The sequence below is a fragment of the Temnothorax longispinosus genome, chromosome 2, assembly GCF_030848805.1.
Source record: "Temnothorax longispinosus isolate EJ_2023e chromosome 2, Tlon_JGU_v1, whole genome shotgun sequence".
In the NCBI taxonomy this organism is placed as follows: domain Eukaryota; kingdom Metazoa; phylum Arthropoda; class Insecta; order Hymenoptera; family Formicidae; genus Temnothorax; species Temnothorax longispinosus.
In genome coordinates, this window is record NC_092359.1 from 2,175,433 (window position 1) to 2,196,610 (window position 21,178).

At 45.6% G+C, this 21,178-nt stretch overlaps 2 protein-coding genes across 10 annotated transcripts in view; one reads left to right on the plus strand and one right to left on the minus strand.

Moving 5' to 3' along the window:
- Positions 1-20,797, plus strand: LOC139808723 (rho guanine nucleotide exchange factor 10). 8 transcript variants are annotated; one of them, XM_071771015.1, is made up of 15 exons: positions 1-89; positions 2,592-2,771; positions 2,995-3,299; positions 3,885-4,172; positions 4,309-4,484; positions 13,041-13,254; positions 13,331-13,568; positions 13,672-13,854; positions 13,942-14,238; positions 14,313-14,405; positions 14,482-14,706; positions 14,789-14,950; positions 15,208-15,417; positions 15,527-15,841; positions 15,939-20,797. In XM_071771015.1, exons 2-15 carry the CDS (start codon positions 2,664-2,666, stop codon positions 17,805-17,807), a joined length of 4,683 nt encoding a protein of 1,560 aa, XP_071627116.1. In that variant the 5' UTR covers positions 1-89; positions 2,592-2,663; the 3' UTR covers positions 17,808-20,797. The 8 variants fall into 8 exon arrangements, with proteins under 8 accessions (XP_071627116.1, XP_071627117.1, XP_071627119.1 ...); XM_071771016.1 differs by lacking the exon at positions 1-89 and adding an exon at positions 228-1,001; XM_071771018.1 differs by lacking the exons at positions 1-89; positions 2,592-2,771; positions 2,995-3,299; positions 3,885-4,172; positions 4,309-4,484 and adding an exon at positions 6,886-7,441.
- Positions 20,761-21,178, minus strand: part of LOC139808725 (uncharacterized) — a 22,520-nt gene continuing 22,102 nt past the window's right edge. For both annotated transcript variants that reach the window (XM_071771024.1, XM_071771025.1), the window contains 2 exons: positions 21,081-21,176; positions 20,761-21,005 (listed from right to left, as the gene is read on the minus strand). In XM_071771024.1, the coding sequence (XP_071627125.1) occupies positions 20,841-21,005; positions 21,081-21,176 (261 nt within the window). In that variant the 3' untranslated portion in view covers positions 20,761-20,840. The remainder of the gene's footprint in view (positions 21,006-21,080; positions 21,177-21,178) is intronic.

The following is a 21,178-nucleotide window of genomic DNA, read 5'->3' on the forward strand; positions in this document are numbered from 1 at the left end:
GTTCATGGCCCGTCGTGCGACGTGCGAATCCCGCGCGGTACGTTCCCCGATTCAGTTCTGTCCAGTCTCGGATCTCGATCGGATCGCAGGTGAGACCCACGTATGTACAATTCGCGAGACGTCGGTCGCGTCGTGCGGCGCGTGAACGTGTTCCGCGCGACGTGAAACGCGGCACGTTTATCGATCGAGCGTCTCTTCGATCGTTTTGTCAGCGGGTCGAAAACACGGCATTTTTTTTTCCCTCGGACGGAGTCGCGCGTCGTTTTTATCGACCGAGTGATCACCGAATGATCGATCGGGCGGCGGAGGGGGAAGGGGAAACCTGGATTCGTCGGCGTCCGGCGTGCTTCCTGTTATTCGGAATTTTCGATAGATCAGCGACGCGCACGTGCGCCCGTCGCGCAGAACGAGAGTGAACGTACATACACATACGCCCACGTATCGCGTGGATCACGTCGATCACGGAAACTCGGGAACAACGGCTGCGTCGTCGCCCTTCTCTCCGCGATCTTTCGTCCCTTCTCTTCTCCCCTCTTCCTCTTTGCCTTCTTCGCCGCCACCCGCCACCGCCTTCTCCTCCACCATCCTCCTTCTCTTCTCTTCGCTACGGCTTTTCTCGGTCGACCGGTCGACTGCCTTCTCAAGGGGGCGTGCTTGCTCGCGTACAACAATGAGCGAACGCGAAACTATCTGAGCACGAGGCGCAAACGAATCTCCGTGTTCTTCGTGTGGTTCGTGTGTGGCCCCGGCCGGCCGTAAACTCGGCGCTCGGTGCGTGGCACTCGATCGCGAACAATCGTGGCACGTGAACGAGTTGCGGTTTGCGGAGGATCGTAGGGGGCCTTCTCCTCTTTCTCTCTGCGTATCTGCCGTCGACGATCCGAAGGGATAAAAAGGGCCCCTCCGCCGAGGAGCGTTCGGACTCGGACGCGCGGAGATCGTGTCCCGTTCGCGGCACTCTCTCGAGGCTGGGCTCCTCTCTCTCATCTCGCCGCTACGAGGTATCCCCCCGTTTTATAATTATACCGGATCCAAGTACGTACGATTTTTGGCCGAGTCTCGCGTTGGTCTCTCGCGCGACGATCGATCGAAGACGCGGATCGACGAGCCCCTTCGTCTAAAATCTCGTCGCCCGAGGTGGTTGACTTCTCGCTTCGCTGGTGTTTCCGAGTGCGATAAACGTGCACGCGATAGACTAATCTTTCGTCTCTCCTTTTCTCTCTTTCTCGTTCTCTCTTTCTGTGCGTCTGTGAAGAGTGTGAAAGATCTATTACCCGTCAAACGTGAAACGGATTAACGCACAGTATTGGACCCTCGAGAGAGGATAAGTAAGGATAAGGATTTAGACAAACAACCTTCTCCAGTCAACGACCGTACCGTTTTTTTTTGTCGGAAGAGCGATCGACGTTGAAGAGCTGCTAAAAGACGAACCTTTTCATTGTCGCGAGATGGATGAGTTCACGCGCTTCTAAATACAACTGTATTGTTCGCCAGTTTCTTAAATAATTTGTTTTTCACCGATTTCAGCGATCGCTCGGATGGCAAAAGAAACGCCCGAGAGTTGAGGTCTTTAGTTTTCGCACGTGCTACCGAATCTGCCTGGAATTTCTCCATTGTGAGCGATCGAAATGTTGACGTGTTACATTACCAGTACGGCGGAGAATTTTAATGACTAACTTTATATCTTTATCTGTAATATGTATTGTGCATAATGTGTTATACGTATAAGCAATTTTGTGCGTGAATGTGAATGTGTTTGTGGAATTTCGAGTCTCGGCGTCAACACGTCGTTTCATCCACATTTCGCACGCGAGATTCTGCCGACTTTCGAATTCTAAATTTTAAGAGGAAAAAAAATTCAACCAAGTTTACGATCGTAGGTCAATCGACGTTTATCGGTCCTGTGTGCTCAGGTGCGTGGCTCTTTGCGCTCGAGATATTTTTATCGCGATATTATGAAACGTCCGGAGTGTGCGCGCGTTTACGCGGGGTAGTAAATATTTTCACACCTCTGTGTGTGACTACTCGAAGGCACGCGAGAAAGAGAAAGAGAGAGAGAGAATTGTGCCTCGTGTCGCCGCGCCGTCCTCGCGGTGATATTCCACGTAATTTTGTTTACAGGCGAATTTATCCGCGCCTAAAATTTTTTATTTACGACGAGCGCGAGGCTCAGCGTTGTCGTTCGATCGATTATCTCCCTCCGCGCGTGATTAACGGACCTCACGATAGTGCGTAAATATTTAGGATGGAACGCGCCCGCACCTGCATCCCGGTCGAGAAAGATCACCCAGGCGTGTCTTATCCGCCACTCGCGCGGACTCCGCTTCCTTCCGACTTGGTATTTTTCGGTCGTCGCGCGCGATAAAACGTGGGACGACGGACGAATTTCGCGTTCGCTTTCTCGCCGGACGAATTTCGCAACCGCCTCGCGTTTCGGTAAGTGCGTTAAATAACGCCGGCGTAATCCTCCCGACGAGGACCGTGAACAACCGACTCTATTGTCTTCCCGGGCACGTCGCGCGCGCGAACCACGCCGCACGGGCGCGACTCACTCACGCGGTGTAAGATACATTTGTTTTCCTTGCTTCTAGAGAAACCCCGATGGAACGCGTAGCGTGGAGGGAACCGGGGTGGTTCAGTTAAGGCTCCCCGAACGATGTGCCATGGCCTCGTCCTTAGGGGGCCCAGGAATGACCGCGGGCGTCCCGCCGCCGCGAATAGTCAACCTGGAATTTCCCCCACCTCCACCTTATCCGCCGCCCCACAGTCAGGTAAATCTCGCCGAGTGCGAGTCGTTAATTTCGCTAACGACGCACGTTAATTTCATGCGTTTAATTGCGCGCGACAACGAATGACGTGAGCGACTCTCGTGAAAAGATTTATCCTTATTTATTCACGCGCATCTCTTTTTAAGCATCGTTAACTTGACGCTGCTTATACCGTTCAAAGGTTTACTTTTTAATCACAGCGGCGATGGCTTTATGTTTTTCGCAGATATCGTGCCCCGCGTTAATGGAACCGGTATCGTCACCCATCACGAGCTCACGACAGCATCTTTTGGATTATTCGTATGCGTACTACCAGTCTGATTCTGGTCATTTCCATGCGACTTATCCGTCAGAGGTGCTGTCGCAGCAGCAGCAACAGCAGCAACAACAAGAACAACAGCAACAGCAGCATCAGCTACGACAACCTCAGCAACAGTTGCAGCAGATAAGGTCGGATGCTTTAAAGAGACACACTTACACAACTTGCTACGGCACGGAGGAAAACATTTACGAAGAGATATCGGAAATCAGGTAAGTGTCCATTAAGAGATCATCTGCATGAACGGATTATTAGCTCTGAGAAATGTTGAAACTCGCGACAAATACGCGTTTATACGCGGCTTACGAATGGTCGCGAAATAAATCTTCTCGCGGGCGTAAGCGAGTAATACGCGACGCAAGTGAACAACAATTACCAACTCCCCACGGTTCAATGTATCTTGGAGCGGATGCCAGAGATAGCGATTGAGTTAGGAACAATAAGAAAACAAGTTGTGTGGATTATTCATCCAGCGTCCTCGACTGGCGCATAAGTCATTGAGACGAGATAAACCGCGCGCGCGTTCAAATTGAGAACGCTCGTTAAGTGCACAGCTATATTATTCCATACGTCGTCGAGAGGCCACGGATAGTCTATCACTTCTTGCGAACGGTTAAATCAGTGCGTGAATTCAATTTAATTGTGTATTCATTTAGCGCAGAGTATTCATACATATAGTTTATAATTTAGAACGAATTACCACAACATAATGACTCTGACATAAATACAGTAACATAAATAATCGCGTGAAAATTAAATTGATCTCTCACCGAACTATACCGGATAAATATTTTCAGCAAGCAATGCCATCGCGCGTTACACGGATCGCGACGGTCGCTCGTGGCAGAGGAGGTGCGTCGCGTACAATCGCGACACCGTCGCGTGCTCGGGGAACTCAATTTAAGCGTGGAGGCGATGCTGATGCCGACCGCGGTCGACAATAACGAGGAGGAAATGGCGCAAGAAGCCCATGGAACCTCTACCGAAGAGCTGTTGCCTTCGGTTGGCCCCGCTGACGATCTCCTCTCCCGCGTTGGGTGTGACATGGACAGCGGCTTCAGTGGGAGCTCTACCGCGAGTTACAGGTACGTTAGAGAACTGCTATCGTGTTTGTTTGACTTCATTCGTGCTGGTGCGGGTAGATCGCACGCACGCTGTGTTTTTAAACGGTGCTCAGTTTTGCAAGCAAATCTACCAGTCTTATTTGAATTTAATTCACAGATCGGGCTTGGGTTCTTTGAGAAGAGGAATGGGAAGAACGAGCGGTTCGGAACCGATCGGCGTTCTGCGCAAGACGAAAGCCGCCATGATTTGGAAGAAAGGCTGGAAAGGTTGGAAAAAACTCCACTCCTTCGGGAGCAGCAGCAGCAACAGCAGCAGCAACAGCAAGATCGTTGGTGAGTCCGATCAATCAGTAGCATTGATTTCGTTCACAAGAGATAAGATAAAGGAGGCATATGGTAGCCAAAGTATCCAATACCCATGCGATAACCCATCTCGCTGTCGTCCTTATCGCATTCTCGTCGTTTCGTGAATATGATAATCGTAGGCTCGGTAGTCGGTTGCAGACTGCGTGCGACTATGAATTACTCGCGCATGAGCAATCCGTTACAAATTCTCGATGCGTAGTTCGTTGCGCGGCAAGAATACAAACGGCGTTTTTCTTGAGGCGCGTTTCTTAGAAGCGAGAAAGGAAAGGGCGCGCAGCGCGATTTCTCTCTTCCTTATTTTACATATAGTCATATAGGCACACGCGCGACGAACGAAAAATTGTTACAAAAACGCGAGAAGCGGAGGGGAAAGGGAGAAAGGAGAGGGGTATTTTTATATATCGTAACCATTACGCAAGGTTTCAAGAATCGTGATTGCTCGTGACAAAACGGAGAGCGCACCTACGATTTACAAAAAAAAAAAAAAGTAAACGATTACGGAATGCTCTCGGGGGAGAGCGGATATTCGAGCATTGTCCCTGCGCCCATTTTAAGGTGTTTTGTCGCGCATAACTGCGCGAGTACGCATAGCCTTTCTTTTTATGAGAACGCCTGCTCGCGGAGTACGAACGCACGAGCACGTTCATACTCTGGTCCGTGCGCTCGCGTGCATTTGGCGAATGGAGTTAATTATTGGTACTTGGAAGGGGTCAGCCATGGGGTCACTCGGTGGAGAAGCAGATGCGAGATCACGTGAAACCTCCGCCCCCTCCCTTCCCTCCCACCCTATTTTTCTCTCTCTCCCCCTCTCTTTATCTATCTATCCTTGCTTCCCCTTTTTCTTCTGGCTTACGTCGCGTAACCCTCTTTCGGCTCTACACGCTCACTTGGACTCATTATACTTCTCTCGTCGGTTGTTTCACCACTTCGTGAAAAAGCTGGCGATTTCTATCTCTACTTCCGATAAATCAAGGCGATCATTAACGTACCGTAATATATTTTCCGTGAACTAGCTTCATATAATAATATACAAAATTTATATCTATGCATGCGAGTGTGTATGTTAATTAACCGAATTATTTTCCGTATAATATAAAGGAATCTGGAAAAGGTAGTTTTGTTTATAGGCTCAAACAATTATTGCTCGTCTTTTTTTTTACGTTTATCCCAATCACTTTACGTATTATTCGTGCTTTTTTTTATTGATAATGTGGTTCGAAAAGAGAGGAGTGAGTACTAGCAGTGGATTCAACAGTTCATCTAGGAGCGTTTTGAAAATTGACAGCTGAAAACGAATATTTCTGAAACGCTAATAGTTTCTCGAGTTTACGGTCTCATTGTGGCAACGTAAATAAAAATAATCCGCGTGGAATTACAATCGCGCAGCTAGTGGTGCCGTCTAGCGGCAATGCTGCGACGAAAGAGATGGTGTCGAGAACGTGTTCGGCGTGACACCGTACCGGTCGAGTTGCATTCGTGTCTCTCACGTATACATTTATCGTATATGTGTACCGTGTATATATTTATATTCGTAATGCGAGGCCTCGACGAGGCCCCAGTAGCGAGAAACTCGCTTCGATTCACGCAATATAATTCCATTCCGTACCCGCCCTCACGGTAATAGAACGAGAATTACTTTTATTACCCGAGTCCAATTACCCTCGTTAACACGTCACGCCGATTTATAACAATCGCGGTACACCTTGCCGCGCGGCATACGCTTCGGCAAAGAGTCGCAATGCGTGCCACACACCGCCTGGTGTTCTGGCGGTACTGGCGGTGGTCCCCCCTCCCTCTCACCCCCGCCTGAAGCGAGATTACCACGCGTCTTTCTCTAGCGCTCGCGTTATCTCGAGTCTTTCTCTATCGCTCTTACTATCTCTACTCCGCGGCACAGCTGTTGTCACATAAATATATATATATACATATTTCCATCTCTCTCTTCTTTTCCCTATCCCTTCTCGCGCGTTCTGCACCGCGCCTCTTCCTCTCTTTTATATTCATTCACCGTCTCTCGGAGACCGACTCGTCCGTCCACCTCTGTTTTCTCTTCCTCTCTCGGCCTCCGTACCACAGCTGCGCTGCGAGGCGAGCGGCCGAGGCTGTTCGTTCGTGCGTTTCACTCTCGATCGCTCGTACTTTCTCTCTCGTTTGTCGGCTGCACACCCTCCTTCGTCGTGTCAGCCGCGCGGCCGTTCGCTCGCTCGCTCGCTCGCGTTCCTTCCTCCCTCTCTCCTCTCCCCCTCCCCCCTGCCCAGCCAGAGTACGCTTCGGTCTCCGTTTCCTCCGCATGCCCTTCGCCTCTTTCTCGAACCTCCGGCGTCAGTGTTGTATAGCGGGCTACGCGCAGCGAGCGAGCGAGCGCGCGCGGAGGGCCGGGGCCCTCCAGAAACACGCGGCGCGGCGCGCGGCCATGTTGACTCGCGTCGCTCGCTCTCGCTCGGCTCGCCACGGCATCGGCATCGCTTCGCTTGTGGCCGCTTCTTCGTCGAGCGCGGCGCGGCCCGACGCGAAGCGTCCCGGTTCCTCCTCCTCTACCTCCTTATCGCTGGACGCCGCGGCGTTGTTAATCGCGCTGGCCGCGGCCGGCCGCGTGCGCACGTGCCCGATGTGATTTTTCGCCTCGTATAAAATCGCATAATAATCGCGCATCCGGGGCGTGCGCGTGCGCGCGGGCGAGCGCGCGCTTGTGTGTAATGTGTGTGTGCGTGGGGTGTGCGCGCGCGGGCGCGCTATGAATCCGCGTGTGGTAGCGCGATTGCGTTCCGCGAATACGCTCGGCGCGATGATGGTGGAGTGAGCCGAGCGAGGGAGGAAGAAAGAGAAAGAGGGGGTGTGTGTGTGTTACCGCGAGTAAATCGTCGCAAGGAACATTCGCCTCCGCGAGATGGAGGAACCGCACAACGGGGTTGTCCTCATCAAATGTAAGTAGGCGGATTTTCAGAGAGCACAACGCGATGCGCACCGACCTCCCCGAGGGTCCCCGGTCCTCCTCTCTCTCCTCTCGGCGATGTACGCCTTCGCCCTACGTTCGGGGTTCGTCCCTTCGGGTCTCTGGACGTCTCGCTTGTTCGATCCTCGCGATCGAACGGAACGGAATCCGGAGCGGAAACGGATGTGATATATCATTTCGAACGTGTATGATCGCTTTATCACGATGCAGTCGTTGCTTTTCGCGAGACAGAATCTCTCGCGCGCGTTCGCGCCGGGAAGCGTCGTTGGTTGCGTCGACGCTTTGACGGAATTGCGTTATGTCAGCGGTACCGGTACCAGTTTCCGGCTGACGCGACGTACATACACGGGACATCGATGGTTACCCCGGGAGTCTACGATTTAACGTTGCGCGACGCGCAGACGATAGGAAAGATTGTTTGCATTCGTACCCTTCCCCCCTCTCTCTCTCCTCTCGTTTTCCCTAAAATCTTCCGCAGGATTAGGATCGTCGAGAGACAATGCTTGGAAGCAGCCCGCAGATCTCGATCTCGATTAATCGGATTAGATGTAGATTAATTCTCGGGACTAGACGTGAAAAGATCACTGTTAAATATTGAAGGATAAAATTGAAATCAAGTACCTTTTGAGTTGGACAACATCTTGTTATTTTTACTTTAACTACCATTTGTATGTCGAAATTTATTATTTTATCAAAATAGTATTATTTTAATTATTATCTTTTAATTATTATTTATTACTCCATTGGTGTTTAAATGTTAAATTAGCATTATTTTAGTTAAATTAATTACTTTTGAATAGGAGCAGTGACGATTTATAGGAATGGTTAAAAAGTGACTCAAATTGAGTATAATTTGACGCTGCGAATTTAACAGAAACCGGCGATAATTTCAAATTGCCAACACATTCTTGGAGATATTCTTTTTTTAAACGCTTATATTTTGCAATTTAGCAAGCGGTCTTAAATTTTGATTTTATAATCGCGTTTCAATTTTTTTGTGACATTCGATACTTTCCTGGAAAAAAAGAACTTGTCAGAAAATACCTACGCATTTCTGGCAGAGTTTTTACATATAAAAATATCCGACTGGACGTAAAGAAGCCAAGCTGTAGTCCGTGTATAGGTACATGGAAGTATCACGTGTTGTCCCAGAGTTGTCTGCCCAACAAGTTTCGTGTGGCTTACCCTACATGCCGCGGTGAAATTTCCATTATAAGTATATAATAATAAAATATTCAATATGATCAGTACCTAATAATGTGATTAATTGCGTTAAATTCCAACTTATGCCAACTAAGTTATAATTCACTAACGTTATGCGTTGAGGATGACAAAGAAAAGGGTCGAAACATACGCTAATATTGCTTGATTGGTTTAAATTATAATAAATAGCGCATTAATTACCGTGCCTGGCTCTTATTGCTAAATTTGTTTATATTTTTTTATTTTATTCAAGAGAGCCTAATATATTTTTATTTATTGTTGTTTAACATGATTAAATAATAAGGATCCATCCTCATGGGTAGCGTGTTAAATTGCATATTGTTTATTTTATATTATTATCTCGCCATGTCAAAATTTTATATCAACATTTTAAATCAGATTTATTTTTTATAAGCGTTTAAAAAGAATTTCGATAGCGCCGGTCGCCGGCGATCATCCAGGGCGCCGCTGAAAAATCCGACGCCGGTCACGGATGATCACGGATGGCGGTCAGCGTATTGACGCCGCCCTGGTATTTACGTCCACGAGTGTGATCTCGATGATCGAATTTGCGTCAAGCATATCGGCCTTGCGTAGCCGCGTCCGCGTGCACGGTTAATTATAGTTTCGACAGTTATCGCCAGTGGGAACGGCCATTGGAACGCCCGCATCGACGAAGATTGGGACGATTGCGTCGGCGTACCGACGCCAACCCGCCATAGTTCACCGGTCCATTTCGCCGCGCGTTTGCGTTTCGTCAATCCGTCATCTCTCCCGCGCTCGGTTTTCGTCGATCGCCTGGATCGGAGATCAGAGATCGGTAATTGTTCGTCGGAGCGATCGACAATCGAGCCGTTACGACGCCGTTTCCCGGGGGGGTCACTCGGTAAGCGCGTAAGGTCATATCAGGTCGGCCCCTCGCGTTAGTTCGGAACGCGCAATCGGTTAATCATTAACCGACGCTCTGACCCGTGATACGGTATGGAAAATCGCTGCGTTGCTCGCGCACGTTGAACATTGCTGAGACTAACGCGAATATGAGAAACGTTACGAAATATAGTGGAAAAAAAACAGGAAAGCTGTCATTAATCCGCGTTTTCGAAAAGTTTCCGTGTTATCGTTGCCCAAATCGCATCTTGGACGATTTATAATTCGTATGAGAATTTAAGGTAAAATTTTAATAATTTACATATGTGTAGTGCGGAGAAAACATTTATGGAATCATAAATAGATACGCGTCTATGAAGTACATATCAAAATACACGAAAGTATAAAATTATAAAACGAAAGACATACCGTTCTGGAGTCCGACGTAAAGATAGATCGTCCAAACTGAGCTTTACATTGCAGAATATATTATTTAATCTACTGTAGCTAAATATTTCATTAAAATTATTATTTAATTGTACTATAGCTAAATACTTCTAATTTCTATTATATTTAATACATGTAAATCTCTAAAACTCTATCTTCGTGCGATATACAATTTGATATTGTAAAGAGATGAGTATAAGGATCGAAGGACGTCTTACACAATCGATAAAGAAAGTAATTTGCAGCTTAATCTGCATATGTAAAGTAGAATGTCTGTCTATATGTTTCCCTATTAACTTTTAAACTCTTTAACCGATCTGGACCAAACTTTGCATAGTTACTCTCTAGACTTCTGCGAAAAATATAGGCTACCATGAAACCCCTGTGGACACTCCACTTCCCGATTTCATCTCTTTAACACTTGGTGATAATCTCAGGCAACACCGCGGGTAGTTCAAGCTAGTGACGAATGAAGATGGATCTCTGAATGAGGAAAAGATGAATTTGTGTCCTAATTATAGAATTAGATTGTATAGAATTATATCTCTGCTGTCGTGTGCCTTCGAACAAGCGCACCGTCCACGTTACGCAATACCGAATATCTAGTGCATCGAGGGAACCTTGCTGGCCGTGCGTGGGCGCACCTCTTTATCGCAAAAGCGCCTATTGAAATGTCACGCGGACTCGCGGATTTTTCGCACATTGCATTGCTCGAAAGCGCGCGCCGCGCCGTTGCTCCATATTCATAGCCGCCACGAATGAACTGGTTGAGATAGTGAAAGGAAATTGGGCGAGTACTCAGATAAATAAACGCGCTGAAATGCTTTTAGATTTATGGCCCGATCGACGCGCGGAGCGTCGTTCGACATGAAAACGTCAACGCGTGACCTTCTCCTCCATTTTTCCCACATCCTCCTGACGCGCGTCGTCGCTTCGAGCTTTCGCAACGCCAGACACGCTCGCGCGAAGGAGAAGAGAGAGAGAAAAAGGAAAGAGACGAAAAGGACGTTTTACCGAGTAAACCGACGACTCTCCTCGCTCGCCGTTGTCAGGAACGAGATTACGGCGTTAGCTTAAGAAGAGAGCCGGCTGATCTCTCTCGCCCGTCGCGCCCGTCTGTGAACGAACGCGACCGCGTCGTCGCCAAGGCTCGATTGCCTTAAATATGTAGAGTTAAACAATTGTCTCTCGTTATGACATTTAGGTTTAATGCTCCCGCGGAAAGTGGAACGTTCCACGCCTCCCCGCTTCCCTCCGATTTGTCTTCGGATAACGGACAATGGACCGCAATATATCGGTTGCATCGACCTTTTCTATATGAAACGCCCCGCGCGGTAAATTAATTGAGTTTCTGGGAGATGCGATCAGCGGAAGCCAGAAACCGCGAAAAAGTATACCCATTATGGATAAACACGGCCGTTCAAGCGGGTTCAAGCTAGCCGGCTACGGTTCTCGGCGCGGAAACGAGCCGGGCAGGAGGGAGCGATTCGTCATACGTCTCTCTTTTCTCTCTCTCTCTCTCTCTCTCTCTCTTTCTTCTTCTCTCTTCCTTCTCTCTTCCCTGTGTATACGCGGGGGCACGCGCGAGCAGGTTGATAGAGAGACAGAGGCGCGATAGAGGCTCGCTCGTCTATCCCGAGGAGGAGTAGTGTCGGCCGCGTGTGCACGTCGCTCGGTTCGCGAAGGAGGATGCGCGGCGCGCGCGGCATCCCGTGAATCACACGCACGCACGACGCGTTCGCGGTCTCGCTCTCCTTACCTGCCTGCAGGCGTCCGCCCGCTCTCTCTCTCCTCCCGAGCTCTCTTCTTACCTGCCTTGCCACCTTGAGCCTCGTCGGCCGCGCGAGAGCGTGCGTGCGTTGCGCGTCGCGCGGCGAGCACGTTTACACGCGCGAGCACGCAACGTTCCCCCCCCGGTGCGTGGGTAGCGCAAGAACACGAAATCGGGGCCCCGCGACGGATGATGGGGCCCGCGATCTCGTCCCGCGTTTTCTTTCCACGTGAAAGTATTAGGCAATCGGCGCGTGGTAGGCGTTTGCGTTTCATTTTTGTGCGGCTGTCGGTGACACACGCCGCGTATAGTCGCGGCGCCGGTTACGCGCGTGCCCCCGTAATCGTTCTGCGTTATAAAACTCGTTTTTTTTTCTCTTTCTTCGTGGAATTGGTCTCGGTGGAACGAGACGAGCGAGAAATCGACGATACTGATCACCGCTCGTTGGAGCAGCGATTTATTTACCGTCGTCCCGGTGCCCTCGGTTCGGAATTTCTAAAGAACCTCGCGACGTCGTAAACTGACATTGATTACGTAGTTTATGATTTCACGTTTTTTTTTCTTTTTCCCCCCACTGAACGCGCACTCTACGTTTGTATAAGTATTTCTTGCGTATCGCGGCGTGAACGTGTTATCCGCGAGACGTGATCGCTTTGTTTCCGCGAGAGGATTCGCCAGAAGAGGGGTCCAGTCCCTCGGTGTCCGACGATTGCGTCGTAGATCGTTGCGTCGGTAAAACGCGCATCTCGCCGTCCGCGTACGCGAGAAACGTGGGAACGGGACGTCGGCCACGTCGCATTTAACCCGATTATCGTCGCGACGTTAACGGCGTTGGTAACGCGAGCGCGCGACAACAGCGGAAGGTCCAATAAAACGCGGGGCGACGCGCAGCGAGGTGACGTTTCCGCGCCGAGGGGGGCCCCCCCGACTGCGTTTCTCTCGCGTTTGCGTTTGCGTTCGCACTTGGCGGAATGTTTTTTTTTCCTCTTAACGGCCGTGGCCGGTCGTGCGTCGCGATCGTATCTCGCGAGAGGATGGAACACGGAAAGAATCGCCTTGTTCTCTCGATGGTGACGCATAGCGGATATCTATAGTTTGATCGCGATGACGCGCCAGGATTTTATTACTTAGTTTCATCGTAAACAGAACGCGCGCTACAAATAAATCTCGCAAAACCATTTTTCCCTTGTGACCCTCTTTTCTTTCGAATCAGGAGATGGACGCGCGCGAAGTTGTCTTTTCCTATCGTGAACCGCATCGTGAGTTTGTTGTTCGTTTTCAGATGAGCCTCGTTCAAGGTGCAGATCGTGGGATGACGTAGGACCGGGCAAGATGGAAACGGTTAGCGGGAATTCGCACGCGCATCATTCCTCGTTAGAGACCAGCAGGTCCAACACGTCGACGCAGTCCGCGAGAAGCGAGGACTCCTGGTGCTCGGCGTCGGACCACGATCTCTCCTCCGATGACGAAAGCGAGAAGAGCAATATCAGTATTAAGTAAGTTCAATCTCCGTTACATAACGCTGACGAAGCTAAAGTCCATAATGAAAACTCGCCCGTTCGCTCCTTGCAGAAGCAACTGTCAATTGAGAAACACGTTGCATAAGGCGCGCACGCTTTGCGACAAGTGGCGGTTTCAGAATATGCCTGTGAACAACGTAGACCTCCTGGAGTCCTCGGGGAACCACGGCCGCCTCTCGAGGTGGTTCAGCATCCGCCGAGGTTCGTCGCATCATTATGACGTCGACTCCTCGGACACGGTGTCTCTGACCAGCCCGGTCAAAACGTCACAAATGCCACAGCTCTGTGAAGTGAGCATCTCTCCTTTACAGCTTTTCGTCCTCGACTGATCGCTCGTTTGTTTATTTGACCATTTTGCTTGAAAGGATATTAATCGAACAAATCGTATTTTAGGTCGACGAGGAGAACAGTGCTATGGTACAATTTCAATGCATGCAACAGCGAAGACAGGCTCCGCCTACGCTTCCACCGCCACCTCCAAATCTGTCCCCTCAGCAACTGAAACGCAGACATATCGTGGCTGCGATAGTACACTCCGAAAATAGTTATGTATCTACCTTGCAGAGACTGGTAAACGTACGTGTCGAATAAACGATCTGACATCGCGTCAATGATGAAGAACGACGGGCATTTTCTCATATCGGTTATTGCTTTCATCTTTAGGACTACAAGAAACCATTGGAGGAATCTTCGCCACCCATATTGAGTCAATCTAAAATTGCCACGTTGTTTCATAGGCTGCCTGAAATTTTACAATGCCATACGTTATTTAGAATTGCTCTGGCAGAATGTGTACGATCCTGGGACAAGGATGAAAAGCTGGGAGACGTATTTGTCGCGAGTTTTAGCAAGGCCATTGTTCTTGACATTTACAGCGGCTTTATAAATAACTTTTCTGTGGCGATGGATTTAGCTAAACAAGAATCGAAGAGAAAAACCGCGCTCGCCGATTTTTTTAAGGTACTACCTCGCGAAATGATTCGTAAAAGTATCTCAATGTACTTGAGCTTTTAATTTTGTAATCGTTTTTATAGGTGAAGCAAATAAGTGCTCACGATAGATTATCTTTCTTTGGATTGATGGTCAAACCCGTGCAGAGGTTTCCACAATTTATCCTATTTTTACAAGTGAGTATATTAATGGGGTATGGCATATAAGAAACAACTTTCAGTTGCATTAAAATAATACATATTTTGCATTTAGGATTTATTGAAGCATACACCGCAAGGACACCATGACAGAATGTCACTGCAGTTAGCGTTAACGCAGCTCGAGAGTTTGGCAGAAATGCTGAACGAAAGGAAACGTGAAGCGGAACAATTCCAAGCGTTTAAAGAAATGTTGCGGCACGTTTCTGGAAAGTTGTCACACCGTCCGCTTTCTTCAGCGTCACGTTACCTTATTAGAGAAGATAATGTCACGCAATTGGTAAGATTCATTCAACGAGTACAAATATGTGCTCAAAGTACAACGTGATATATGTTATGTACAGGCAAACAATTATTTACAGGAGTTCAATCAAAACGGCATGATAACGAAATCCAAGAGAAGAAGGCTATTGCTACTGAACGATCTAGTAGTGTGCGTTTCCGTTACCCCGAGATCTACGGAAGACTTTTCAGGAAACGAACGACTAACGTTAAAATGGACATATCCAGTGTCAGATATTGAGGTATGTAGAATAAAAATATTACAGCACAATTTTTATAGTCTTGACAATTGAATATTGAAGTCAATTATTCGTGATAGTAAACTGATCAAACATTTCGTAAAAGTACGCATATAAAATTACTAATATCACTAACGAATCTATTTCAATAGTCTTGACAATTGAATATTGAAGTCAATTATTCGTAATAGTAAATTGATCAAACATTTCGTAAAAGTACGCATATAAAATTACTAATATCACTAACGAATCTATTTCAGATTCAAGACACTAGTACTTCTCCGACTTTAAGTCGATTGCTCACCGCTGGATTGAATAAGGGCGGTAGTTTAAAATCTGACAAAAGCGGAGAGTGCGGACAAGCAGCTGATGCAGACAGTCTCTGTGTAGAGATGAACGATCTTATGCACGATTACGAAGTGATGTCCAGAATAAGTGATTTGGTGGCCCAATTAAAGGGCAGATACGAGGTAGGGATAAAAATTTTCTATTATATCCCTTTGTATGATCGAAACAATTTAAGAGTTGTAATTGACTTGCGCGAACTAATGGATGTGTTTCTCTTATTTGGATTCAAAGGGGATGACGCTTCAGACTACCAAGCAAATTCTGCAATCGATACAAATGTCGATACAGCAGAAAGATGAGGACATGGTATGGGCCGATAGTTGTTGCCTCCAACTAGTCACGAAACAAGGTCAAATGTATACGTTTCAAACGGAAAATCCATTAGTGAAAAAGGATTGGATAACAGAGATGAGATTGGCGCAATTAGCTTTGGATCCTAATAACTCTCCATCGTGGGAAGTGCCTGAACAAGAGCAAAGACCGTCGACAAAAATGCCACTTTTCGTTAGTTCACAAGCCGTATATCATTCGCAACATCAGACCGAAGTAAGTCGAGATAAGAAATAGATATGTATATCGCTGTTTCTCTCTCTTATTGCTTGTACATAACGTATTTACATGTTGCAATATATTTTGCTTGCAGGTGCGTTGCGGTTGTTATTATTCCATTGAAAACTCACGTCCCACGAGACGACGTGGTAGAAGTCAAAATTATTTGTGGATATGTACAGGAGATGGTATATCTAGCCACGTAACAATTTTCGGTCAATCGACAACAGCTTCGGCAACTTGTTTGAAACGTATAACCACTTTCGATCTGGTCGAGACTAGAGTGAGCGCTATCGAGTTCGTAAAAGGGGTGTCCAGCGAGTTTACCACACTCGCCAGCGATCTCGTATGGATGGGCACGGATTCTCGGAGGATTATAATTTACGCCGCGACGGAACCCGAGAAGGAAGAAGAGATTGGCAGTTACCCCGTTTCGGGACCCGTAATAGAAATCAAGTATCATTGCGATAATGTTTTCGTAGCTTTAGGCACGGGCTTGTTACTTTTGTTCAAACGACAAATCGACGGCGCATGGAATCTCAAGGAACCCTTCAGCATATCACTTGGTAACGATCCTGTCTCGTGTCTAATGCCGATCAATACGTCAGTTTATGCCGCGTGTGGCAAGAAGGTGTGGGTACTTAACGCTACTTCGGGCGACGTCATCAAGAGCTTCAGCGCGCAACACGAACACGTCGGGAACGTGAAGCTCATGGCCCATTCCGGAGTCGGTCTTTGGGTCGCCCTGAAAAACTCGAGCACAGTTTGCCTTTATCACACGGAAACATTTAAACACCTGCAAGATATCAATATAGCGTCTAATGTGTTGAGAGTGACGAAGATGAGTAATCCCGCCAACTCGAGCGGCGGCACTCTCGCTGTTAATAATCAAACCACGGTCACGGTCACGGCGCTTTTAGCATGCAAGGGTCTTTTATGGGTCGGCACTAATGTAGGCATTAGTCTGACTATTCCACTACCGCGATTGGAAGGTGTGCCTATTATCAGCGGTCGTGTCAATATCTCGTATCACGCTCACTTCGGTCCGATCACCTTTTTACTGGCCATACAAAATACGAAGAACACAGTGTACTCGGCGAAGGAACGCGTCAACGTTGATGACGAAAGTGTACAATTGAGAACGAGAGACACCGAGCAGAGATCGCGCGATAGGACCAGTTTAGATTCCTCTGTGAGTAGCAACATCGTGAAGCTGAAACAACAGTTAACCGGAAGCCCGGTGATGCTGAGAAGAAAGCGCAGCAAGGAGTACGACTGCAGAGGTTCGAAGACACTTCCGAGAGGATTAGGTGCTGGCTGTGGATTTCTGTCGAGCTCCTTTTCCAGCTCGCAAAGTTCCGGTGAAAACTGTGACGTTTATGGGCTTTATGGTGAATTGATGTATGTGAAGGATTATGAAAATGAAAACAATTCCGGCATAGATCCCATTTACGAGTCGTTGAGAAGAAGCGATCCAGAGTTGGCGGCCATACCAAATAAAGTGAGTACCTTGGATCGTAGATTAAAAATGAAAATCACTAGACCTAGATCGCTGGATCTTTCCAACTGGTCGGTGGACTCTCACGCTAGCTCCTTGTACACGTCTTCGGGATCGGAGGAGAACCTGTCACTAAAAACTGGAAAGTTATCGCGTAATAGTAGCATAGCTAGTCGTAACGGTCCCTACGAACTCTCCACACCTAACAATAGCGTAGTAGAAACAACGGGATTGGAAACAACCGCGACCAATCTCAAGGCGAACGGCAAGAAAAATGGCAAGGCGGTTCAGCAAGTAGAGCAACCCAAAAGAACGGTGCTAACGCTGATGGGTGGACGCGGTTACATCAATTGGAGGCAACTCCATGCGCAGTCCGGTGTTGACAAGAGTTCGAAATCGACCTACGCGTTCAAAGATCCTAACAGCAACGACGCACATATCGTCTTATGGGAGATGAAATTATGATATACGATCGCGTTTTTAGGCCTGTCGTTTATACATTGGTGCGAGAAGCGAAATTTTGACGCTGATATGTATGTAGTATAGTAGACAATAGGACCAAAAGAGTACTGATAACACTTTAGATAAGATTGTTGATAATTGTAAAGAACTATCGGACACATGGTATAATCTCGATTGCGTAGGATTATGTAGCAGCGAGTATCCGTGTCTTTTCGGCTAGAATGTGACGTTACATTTAGTATTGATTGTTGGTTTAAAACAATTTAAACGAGAATCGAGCTACTGGAATCAATAAAGATGACTCGAGAGTATTAGAATATTGAACGTCCCTCGATTATTAAGATACTTAAGGGGGTATTTTGGTTTAAAATGTAAAAAGGGTATTTTTTAGGAATTTTTTGTAGGGAAACGAAAAAAGCGAATTAACGTTAAACTTTGCATGTTTTTTTAGCCTTATTTTAGAATATATTTTTATTTTCTAAGCAACAGACGTTCTTTTTTATAGTCACTTGGAGCTCGCAAAAAAACGCATATGGACGGTGTAAATGATTCTAGGTATCTGAAACGCAAAAATTTTATTCAGGAGAAATGTGACAGAACTAAATATTTCCATTTCCGGTCCAGACCAATATGTCGATTCTGGACAAAAGGTGGCCTTTTTATTAAAAATAGTTCACACACAGACGATAGCTACATTTCTCTTGAATAAGTAAATTTTTACGTTTCAGATACTAAGAATAGCTACAACCATTTACATCATTTATATGCGTTTTTTATGCGAGCTCTTAGTGACCAGGATAAAACAAAAAAGAAGAGCATTTTTGTTACTTCGAAAATATAAAGATATTTTTTAAATAAAAGTAAAAGAACATGCAAAGTTTAACGTTGTTCGCTTTTCTCGCTTCCTTACAATAGATTCTTGAAAAATATCTTTCTTTACGACCTTTCAAACTAGAATACTCCCTTGATAGAGGGGCTGCACGCGGGTTTCTTTTTAATGAACAACTTTTCTAGGGAAGAATAACGCTTTATTAACTAAACAGACTGAGATATTTATCGATCGTTGCAACGCATGACAAGATTAATATAAATCAAATACCGAATACTCTTGTGCGTCAAAAGCGTGTAGATTTGAAATTTTTCGAAATTTATATCTCTGCTTAAGGTATTATCTGAATCTCGTTAGTGTATAATGAAACATGTGATAAGACTAAAAAATCTTGAGAAGGTGCACAAAAAACGGAACTTAAACGGAGCTTAAACGGTTCCACATTGTACGTTTTTTTCTTTTTTACATTTAATACTCGTGACACATGAGAATAATTGCTACAAAAGTGTTCCGCTCATGTTATATTATACGTAAACGTTCGCACTCAATTAAAACTAACACGTTGTTCGCGCGCGTACGCGTTATAATTAAAATTTAGATGATTAGCCGGGTCTCTGGACTACGCGTTCGTATGCGAAATATTCACCGCGTGCCCTGCAGAAATGCTGTATTTACATAAAATATTTTACGGCGTTGTTATGAATGATTATCACGTTGTTTTTCATACTCTGATACGTGTTATCTACGCAACATTAATTTGAGCGAAAATCGGTCGAACGTTATCCGGAAGTTATTCGGATTTTATACATTATGTCGATACACGCGGTATTATTTGTTTTTAAAATATATACATATGCATTGACTTGTGTTTTAAGCGGTAATCTCTGTTCTTACATCGAACGACATTTAAACAATTATATCAAAGCTCATCGTTTGAAAAACTGTAATTACCAATATGATACACGCCGAATTGCGCGGGCGCAACTATTGACATATTTTGGTAGATAGTGATGCTGTTTTGATATTCGACGTATGTTTATAAAGTTTCATAGTGGCCGTAATATAAGACAATATGATGCATCTGTACTGTAAAAATTCAATATTTCGCGAAATTATAAACTTTCATTCAGCTAAAGAAGTTAAGGAAATTGAGCCATTTATTCACAAAGTTCTAAAATTTGAAGAGCTACTTAAAATCTTATTGTTTACAAATTTTGGTGAATAATCCATCAATATTTAACGAACAGAATTTAAAAGTTTTTGTCATTTAACCATTTATTGATTTTTATGATAATTATTAAAATTAAAATGTTTATTGAATCCAGATTGTCGTTTATATAGAGATATACTCTTTATATATATAATAATAACGTAATAATGTATTTCGGAAAATAATTTTGGTTATCGAATGTTTATTAAAATTTTTCAGTTGCGATGATTATGTCCGTTTGGGATATGTGAAAACTTGTTTGCCAGCCAATATGAACGTGATTAAATAAACGGAGGACACCCCCTATTTACAGATTATAAAACATTAATTACCAACGGCTATTGCCTCTTGTGAAGGGATTATTAAAAAATTTATAGCTTCAGTTGTTCAATAAAAAAAATATATATACAATTTTTCATAAAATGTTAATGCTGTCCAGTTTTTGATACGATCGAGTCTTCAATGAAGAAATGCTGATCTGTGTATATATCTCTCTCGTATAAAATATAGTAATAGTGTATGTGTTATGAAACCGTTGAATAGATTTATATTTTGTACACTAAATTTTGTTTGAATACATAGCCTTATTTTGTATTTATACCTTTAGTACGCGCGTTAGTTACACAACGAAACTTTACTATGTATTTATTACTTATATAATATGATGTCACCGTTATAAATAGAAAATCTTGTTACTTTGCTGCGCCGAAAGAGTGCAGCGCTATAGTATACTTTCCGTTCATTGTAACATTATATGGCTACATTAAAATTATTTTAAATGAAACAAGAATCTCTCATTCTTTATATATATGTATGTATATATATGGACACACAGTTGTTTATTTGAAAAATTACCAGGATTGTTCGCAAGGTGATTGAAGTGGGATGCAGTCAGGTGAAACTATCGTGGATTGATATAAAATGCAATCGAGTGTATTATAATTTCTAACGTTATTTGTACAATGTTTAATTTAATACAATGCCCTTGCCCTTAATATCAACTGTCCTTCAGCACCTCCTTCAAAATAGATCCCGTATTTCTGGCTGGAATAAAGTCTGGGAATGTTGGAAGAGCGACGTTGGACAACAATAGTGTAGATTGCGTCGATGGCGATGATGACGATGACGACTGCTGTTTGTTATGTCCTGGTCGCGATGACGGCTGCGATTATAGCGTGTAATGAAAGTAATGTTTTTTAATGGAGGATTATCTCGCCGAGCTATTGTTGTCACTTACTGAATTCATGATCGGCAAAGCTGGTAACTGAGGCTTCGGCTTGGATTCACTTTCTAGAAATCTCACGAAGGCCGTTGATAAGGATGCTTCCTGATCCT

What these genes read in the sequence shown, in the direction of transcription:
- LOC139808723 (XM_071771015.1), top strand. Translation starts at nt 2,664, where the DNA reads ATGGCCTCGTCCTTAGGGGGCCCAGGAATGACCGCGGGCGTCCCGCCG. An exon ending in CGCTCGCCGATTTTTTTAAG is followed by an intron (nt 14,239 to 14,312) that starts GTACTACCTCGC and finishes TCGTTTTTATAG; the next exon opens with GTGAAGCAAATAAGTGCTCA. An exon ending in AATTAAAGGGCAGATACGAG is followed by an intron (nt 15,418 to 15,526) that starts GTAGGGATAAAA and finishes TTGGATTCAAAG; the next exon opens with GGGATGACGCTTCAGACTAC.